We start from the raw sequence: 8,272 nt of genomic DNA on the forward strand, positions 1-8,272 counted from the left end.
AAATAAAGAATTATTTATTTATTTATTCATTCATTCATTCATTTTGTGTGTGCGGCCAGCTCAGCCCACCAGGGGGCGGGGCGGGCTGGCATGTGGTGCTGGGGGATTGAACCGCGGTCCCTGTGTTTTGCTTAGCTTGTTCTAAGTAGGTGCTTTAGACCACTGAGCCATCTCACCAGCCCCTTGTTTTGTTTTTAAAATCATTTATTGTGTACATTAGCCTCTTGGGCTAAGAATGACTGTAAAAAAAAAATAAAAATAACCCTACATTTATTGGCCTTGGTAAAAGCATAAACATAGTCAAAACAATATGAACAGATGTTTTATAAATACTTCCATGGTAATCCACTTACTTAAATAGCTGCCTTTTAAACATAATTGCCATTACATTTCTCTGCTGTCTTAGTTCCTTGGTATTTCTAGTTGAAGACACTTGTAGCAGGGTAATTTATCTCCTTTTTGCATGATCCGATCCAGTTTTCTTGACTTTGTTTTAGAATAAATTGTGTGTCATCTAATGCAAAGTTCATGCACCCATCAAAGCCAGTGTACAGCCCTCTGTCCGCACAGTCACTTGCTTAGTCACACTGAATCTGAGATCTGTTCTACAAGTACCTGAAGATGGAGTCGGTGGGTTGCACTGTCACCTTCTGTACTTTCTGCCCTGACTCTGTTCGCCATGGCAGAATTGGACAAAGACTATGCCAAGGGGCTGGGGAGATGGCTCAGTAGAATAAGCACTTTCCTGGTAAGTACAAGGGCCTGAGTTCAATCCCTGGTTCCGCAAAAAAAAAAAAAAAAAGACTATGCCACCTACAACACTACTTTTTTTTTTTTTTTTTTTTTTTTTGCGGAACCGGGGATTGAACTCGGGCCCTTGCACTTGCCAGGGAAGCGCTTATTCCAGTGAGCCATCTCCCCGGCCCCTGGCTGATGATGTTTTAATTATTTTACTAACTTTTCTTTTTAACATTGTTTCCCAGTGATGGCTCACGAAGCACTGGGCTATGATCCTCCGGTGCATCTGGATGATGATACAGCAGATCCTGCCGCTGAATTGGTGGCCAGCCAAAACAGACTGCCTGTGCTTCATCCTGCTCCTACTGAAGCAATTAACAGCCAAGTGAGACCGCTGTTGCTCCAGCCTGCTTTTGTTCAAGTGGTCAGCAGCCAAAGAGGACAACTGCTTCTGCCACCTGTTTCCATTCAACTGGCCAGCAGCCCAGGAGACCCATTTTCTCTCCAGTCTTGTCCTCCTTTTTTTCTTCCTCCTCCTTCTCCTCCTTCTCTTCCTTCCCCCCCTCCTCTTCCTCCAGTGGCCAACAGCCAAGAGGGTGCCCTCCTTCCCCAGTCTCCTCCCCACGTGGCCAGCAGCCAAGGGGAACCCCCTGTGCTCCAGCCTGCACAACAGGTGCCCACTGACCTGACGGAGGAAGTAGAATGGTCAGAAGAGAATGTAGAGAACACCAATCCAGGAGGTATAGGGGAGCCTAGGCAGGGCTCTGGGGCTGACCGTGATGCCCAAGCACCTTCACTGGAGTCAATGAACAGCTTCATCAGTGGACTACAGAGACTTCGTGGCATGCTGGAATTCCTGAGACCTCCTCCACCTTTAGAACACAGTGTGGGCCCACTGAGAGCAAGGAGAAGGGGACGCACTTCACGTAGAGGGAGACCTGGGTCATCCCAGAGGACAGACAGCGCCAGGTAAATTCTGTGGTATATTGTAGAAATTGTGAAACTAAGCAGAACCCCTGCGCTGCCAAGGATAATTTTTCTTTTTTCTTTTTTTTGGTAGAACCAGGGATTGAACTCAGACCCTTGAGCTTGCCAGGCAAGCGCTTATTCTACTGAGCCATCTCCCTGGCCCCATCCATCTCCCCGGCCCCTATTTTTCTTTCTTTTTTTTTGGGCAGAACCAGAAATTGAATTCAGGCCCTTGCGCTTGCCAGGGAAGCGCTTATTCCACTGAGCCATCTCCCCGGCCCCCTATTTTTCTTTTTGCTGAGACAAAATACCCAATACCCTAAGGTAGAGGAAAAGCATGACTGTATTCTTTCTTATCCCAACAGGAAAGGTTTATGGTAGCTCACATTTTGTAAAGCTTGCTGTCCATACGTAGCTGGCTCTAGGGCAGGGTGGTGTGGCGGAGGGGCATCACAGGGAGAAACAGTCCATGGCAGGGCAGCAGGGAGCAGGCCTGCCTCCATATTTCATCCAGGCTGTCTGCCCTTTGGGCAGTGCCAACTACACACACAGGGTGGGACACCTTAATCCAAACATCACATGCTAGATCCAGCCCCCTCTGGAAAACCCTACCTATGCCCACATGAGTTTTGGGAGACTTCTAAACACAAGCCCTAACAGTGCCCCAGTGTAGTGTTTGCCATTTTCTCACTCACAGACCATCCCTGGGCCAGGCAGGTGTCAAGAAACAGCCAAGGGGCCAGGAGATAACTCAGTAGAATAAGCACTTTCCTGGCAATTGCAGGATTCTGAGTTCAATCCCAGTACCACCAAAAAAAGAAAGAAAGAAAGAAAAAGAAACAGCCGGGGGCTGGGGAGATGGCTCAGTAGAATAAGTGCTTGCCTAGCGAGGACAAGGGCGTGAGTTCAATCCCCAGTTCCGCAAAAAAAAAAAAAAAGAAACAGCCAAGTTGAATAGTTTTCCCTTCTTACTGAGCCAAAAAACCAAAAGTACGGCCAGCTAGTGAGCCCTTCTAGTAAGCTTCCTGGCCAGTCAAAAACTCCTTTTTGGGAGGGGACGGGACAGGACCTTGTGCTCGCCGTGCAGATGCTCATGCCACCGAGCTATATCCCTGGCCCTTACTTGTTCTTAACAGTATTCTGGCCTTAGTATGTATTTAATTTGATTGAAATGTTCTTAGGAATTGCTTTTTTTTTTCAATTGTGAATTGAATCCAGGGCCTTTGCAGTGAACTATATCCCTGGCCCTTTTCTTTCCTTTTATTTTTTTCCCCTGAGACAGGGTCTAGCTAAATTGCCCAGGCTAGATTCAAACTCAGACTGTTGGTGCCTCAGAGTCTCAGAGTGCTGGGATCATAAGTGTGTGTCGCCGCCCCAGCATGCAGTGCTGTTTTGTGTTGCTTCTGGTAGTGGCTGTGACTAATGTCTATTCACACTCTCCAAAAATAACTTGGTAAACTTGTTTAGTATCTTTGAAAAGAAACTTGGCCAGCATGGTGGTACACGTTGTAATGTGAGCCCCAAGAAGGCCAAGAGAGGAGGAGGAGCATTAATTTAAGGCCAGCCTAGTCTGCATAGCCAGTTTGAGGCCAGCCTGGACTGTTGTGAGACCCTGTCTCAAAGAAAGCAAAAAGGAAGAAAAAAAGTGAGTGATAATAGCAACTATGACATAGTAATGATCATGGAAAATTGACTTCTTAAAAACAGTGAGGGGCTGGGGAGATGGCTCACTAGAATAAGTGCTTCCTTGGCGAGCGCAAGGGCCTGAGTTCAATCCTCGGTTCCACCAAAAAAACCCCAGTAAAACTAATGCTTCCTTCTGGATTAAAATGGGCATTTTTGATTAGTGTCCAAAAGTGGTCATTGTGGCTGAAAGTGAGACACAGGTTACGTGTCCATCACAGTAAGTGTATTACAGTGGTGACATTGAAACCTGTAACATTTTGCTCAAGAGTAATGAAAAATGTAATCCAAATCATATGATAAAATGCCATTACTGGGCTGGAGCGATGGCTTAGTAGAATAAGCAGGCCTGAGTTCAATCCCCAGTTCCACCAATACTTTGTACAATTCAAATTCTAGGCTTCTAAATTGCTGAGAGCAATTTGGATCTAAGATCCCAAGAATTTTGAAGCTGTCATTGTTTGTCTATGATTCAAGTAGAGATAAAAGAATTGTGGATAGACAGGAAAACTGGGTTAAGTATTTGTTCCTTTATTTTGTGTTTCCTTTTTTTGGAGGCAGGGTCTCAGGGTTTCATGTAGTTTAATGTAGCCTTGAGCTTGCTTTGTAGCCCAAGCTGGCCTCAAACTCATGGCAGTCATCCTGCCTCCTGGAGTACTGGGATTACAGATGTGTGCCACCGTGCCCAGGGTAAAAAGGATTATTTTGAAGATAAAGAATCTCATTAAAGTGACCTGGGTTGGGGCCGGGGAGATGGCTCAGTAGGATAAGCGCTTGACTGGCAAACGCAGGGATCTGAGTTCAATCCCCGGTTCTGCCAAAAAATAAATAAATAAAATAAAGTGACCTGGGTGAGACCAATGGTGAAACAGGATTTTATTCTAAGGTTTTAGGTACAAAATGGCTAAGAGCATTGGACAAAGGACAGGCCTCAGTTTTTACACATTTGCACAAGGGGTTGGTCTTCTGCACGGAATTTGTGGGTGGGCAGAAGGAGAACAAAAACAGTATATCAACTTGTAACAGTTGTGTATCTTGGTGGCCCTGCTTAGGCACAGCAGGATGTTATAGGTACAAATGTTAGGAAATTTTACATATGTGGACAAAACTTACTGCTTTTATCCTTATTAAAACGAACAATAGGCCAGGCATAGTGATGTATACCTATAATCTCAACACTTGGGATGTTGAGGCAGGAGGATCACTGTGAGTTCAAGACCAGCCTGGGCTACCTAGTGAGACCCCGTCCGCCACCACCACAAAAAAAAAAAAAGAGAAAGAACTAGCAAGACCTGTTAGGATCAACTTTTTCAGAACTCTGGGAATTAATATAGTAATCCAGGAAGTAAAAGAAAAGTATCTGTATCTGTTTTGTGGCTTTCTCTATTCCCATCCCCTTCTTCAGCTCCTTAGGAGTCTTGAAAACCAACTACCTGCAGTTACATGAAAGCCAGCGGCCTGGTAGCTGCCAGCAGGAGCACAATAGATTTTACACCCAAAATCTTGCTATTCCTAAGGAATTTTTCCCAGTGTGACTTACCTGATGGTGCCAGCCACTTGCAAGGCTGTGAATCAGTGTGGTCCCCCAAAAAGTGTAATTTCTTTTCCCTAGGGCCTGCCTGAAGCAGTTGTACTCAGTAGGACAACAGACTAGCAAAAATCATAAAAGGGAAATCTGGGGGATGAGATCTTCATAGACGTTTCAAGAAAAACCTCTACTGTATTCCAGGGAATTTAGAAGGCTACAAACGTGCTAGGCATACACACTACTCAGCTCTCTCCCTGGCCACCCCGCCCCAAGTTTATTTTGAGATAAGATCTCCCTAAATTGCCCAGACTACTCTTGAACTTGCAGTTCTCCTGCCTCAGCCTCCAAAATAGCTGAAACAGTGAGTGTGGTGCCCTACTTCCTGGTTCCATTCAGGGTTTTTGTTTTTTTTTGGTTTTTTTTTCCCCCTTTCTATCTTTGAGACAGGGTCTCACTGTGCAGTTTAGGCTGGTCTTGAGCTCACTTTGTAGCCCAGGCTTGTCTCACACTCAAAATAACCTTCTTGGCGCAGCCTCCCATGTGCTGGGATCACAGGTGTGCACCACCACTCTTGGCTCCTCTTCAGTTCAGTCAGCATTTAGTGGTCTAGAAATGGATTGAGATGACTGAAATTTACCCCCACGTTACTGTAGGTCCCCCCCCCCAACCGGGGATTGAACTCAGATCCTTGCATTTGCCAGTCAAGCGCTTATCCTACTGAGCCATCTCCCCAGCCCTGTAGGTTGTTTTTTGTTTGTTTGTTTGTTTGTTTGTTTGTTTTCCGGAACCGGGGATTGAACTCAGACCCTTGTGCTTTCCAGGGAAGCGCTTATCCTACTGAGCCATCTCCCCGGCCCCTTCTGGTTGTTTTTGATGGTGGTCATTTGTGCTATAATTCTGCTTGTCATCTTCTGCACGCATAGGTCGAGAGCACCGCTGGATGCTTACTTTCAGTTGAGCAGGTCGCAGCCTCACTTTGGAGCCAGCTCTTATGATCCAGAGGTTAGGAACCCGGTGTCTGAGGATGTTCAGGGATCAGGTAGCTCCGATTCTGACAGCGACAACTCTGCCGAGTATGAAGAAGCTGTTGTCCAGCCAGAGGAGCCTGGAGCTGTCGCCGCAGAAGGAGAGCAGCAACCAGGTTTTGCACATAAGGCTGACAGCCACAAAGCTGTTGCATGTGATTTGTGTCCCAAGTTTCTGTGATGACATTTACATTCTCTTTTGTTACACATAAGAGAAAAAAGTTTGTTTGTTCATTCATTCACTTTTTCTTTTCTTTTCTTTTCCTTTTTCTTCCTTTCTTCTTTCCTTCCTTCAGAACTGGGAATTGAACTGAGGCCTTATGCTTGCCAGACAAGTGCTTATTCTACTGAACCATCTCCCCGGTCCCCCTTTTTTAAAATTTTATTTATTTATTTTTTTTAAATTTGTGTGTGTGTGTGTGTGTGTGTCCCGCTCAGCTCACCAGGGGGCGAGGCTGGCTGGCATGTGGTGTTGGGGGATTGAACCGCGGTGCCTGTGTTTTGCTAAGCTTGTTCTAAGTAGGTGCTTTAGACCACTGAGCCATCTCACCAGCCCAATTTTATTTTATTTTATTGAGAAATAAATATGAATGAGACAGTTTCAAAGCTGAATAATAGGACCATTTCAATCATCAATACATTGTACATTGTTATCTTCTTAGTGGTTATCCATAGTACAAGAAGCAGACAGGATATCCTGTCCAAACATTATTAGTACACCTCTTTCTTCTCAATGAATTAAGTGAAAGTAGCTGTATATCTATCCTTTTTTAAATTTTTTTTTTAATTTGTGTGTGTGTGTGTGTGTGTGGCCAGCTCAGCCCACCAGGGAGCAGGGCTGGCTGGCATGTGGTGCTGGGGGATTGAACCGCGGTCCCTGTGCTTTGCTGAGCTTGTTCTAAGTAGGTGCTTTAGACCACTGAGCCATCTCACCAGCCCCTAAAATTTTTTTTTTTTAATTTTAAGTTTAATTTTATTTATTTTATGTATGTGGTACAGGGTTTTACTACACAGCTCTGACTCAGTGATCTTCCTGTTTTCAGCCTCCAAGTGCTGGGATTACAAGTGTGCACCACCATGCCCAGCTTGATTGAAGAATTCTTATTGGCCTAGCTTAAGTTTTTTGTTTTTTTTGTATTTTAGGGAAGGGTCTACAGGGTGTTCAGGGTCTCACTACTAGATCAGACTCATAGAGATCCACCTGTTTACAGCCTCCCAAGAGCTGGGATCACAGGTGTGCATCACCATACCCAGTCTCAATTGTCTTCTCAGTGCGCCCCGGGATTGAACAGCTGGCCAGCGGGCGCTTTAATCTGCTGAGCCATTTTGGCCTAGCTTAAATTTTAACAAGTGTAATTTTTAAATTATTAAAGCAATGCAATGGAGGATTGGATCAAGATTAGCAATATGTTGGTTATTTATTAAATTGACTAATGAGTGCTGGTGAGATAGCGAACTTTATAATAAAGCGCCTGCTTAGGCAAAGCACAGGGACCCTCTGTTCGGTCTCCAGCACCACATGCTGTGCCAGCCCTGCCCCCACGGCAGGCTGAGCTGGACTCTGGCCACAGAGTCTAGGCTTAGTGGCATACGCCTGTAATCCCGTTGCTGGGGAGGCTGAAAACAAAAGAGGATCACTGTGAGTCTGAGCTGTGTAGTGAGACCCTGTAACAACCAAATACATTAAAAAATAATAATAATAAAAACAATTGACTGAGGAGTATTTGTGAGTTAGCTGAACTATTCTGTTTCATTTATTCATTTATTTTACTGTCATGTATGAGGTATCCAGAGTACACAAAATATGTCAGGTATAGTGGTTGCCACCAGCCCTTGGGGAGGCTGAAGTAGGTTTGTCATGAATTTGGGCTACATAATGAGATCCTATCTAAGTAAATAAATCCAAATAAGTAAAGTAATGATTATTATAACAAATCACTTATTGGGGAAGTTCTTACCACTTTTGCAGAAACACTACCCCTTAGAAATACAACTGCACTACATTAGGGTTTCTCTTAGTATCTCCCACTAATTTGTCTCTTTCAATTTTGCCTCTCCTGTTATGTCTGTGTGCAACTTGGCAGAACAAGGTGGAGACATCTCAGCAGAGCAAGAGGTTACACGTATGAGCCAAGATGGGACTCTCACCCAAGAGGTAGTGTAAACATCCTCTTTACTTATTCATTAGTGGTACTAGAGATCCAGCCTGGCACTATGTGCCCTGCATCCATGACCTATTTTATTTTATTTTTTAAAATTTATTTATTTGTGTGTGTGTGTGTGTGTGTGTGTGGCCAGCTCAGCCCACCAGGGGGCGGGGCTGGCTGGC

The 8,272-nt window shown here is 44.8% G+C and overlaps 1 protein-coding gene and 1 non-coding gene across 2 annotated transcripts in view; both read left to right on the forward strand.

Moving 5' to 3' along the window:
- Positions 1-8,272, forward strand: part of Rfwd3 (ring finger and WD repeat domain 3) — a 42,526-nt gene that overhangs the window by 6,618 nt on the left and 27,636 nt on the right. The window contains exons 2-4 of the mRNA XM_023709327.1: positions 984-1,707; positions 5,842-6,059; positions 8,028-8,098. Of these exons, the coding sequence (XP_023565095.1) occupies positions 984-1,707; positions 5,842-6,059; positions 8,028-8,098 (1,013 nt within the window). The remainder of the gene's footprint in view (positions 1-983; positions 1,708-5,841; positions 6,060-8,027; positions 8,099-8,272) is intronic.
- Positions 3,518-3,651, forward strand: LOC111815134. Its single transcript, XR_002819918.1, has one exon. It is a non-coding gene; the product is annotated as a small nucleolar RNA SNORA1 (small nucleolar RNA).

This window comes from Octodon degus, unplaced genomic scaffold, assembly GCF_000260255.1.
Source record: "Octodon degus isolate 3935 unplaced genomic scaffold, OctDeg1.0 scaffold00011, whole genome shotgun sequence".
Lineage (NCBI taxonomy): Eukaryota > Metazoa > Chordata > Mammalia > Rodentia > Octodontidae > Octodon > Octodon degus.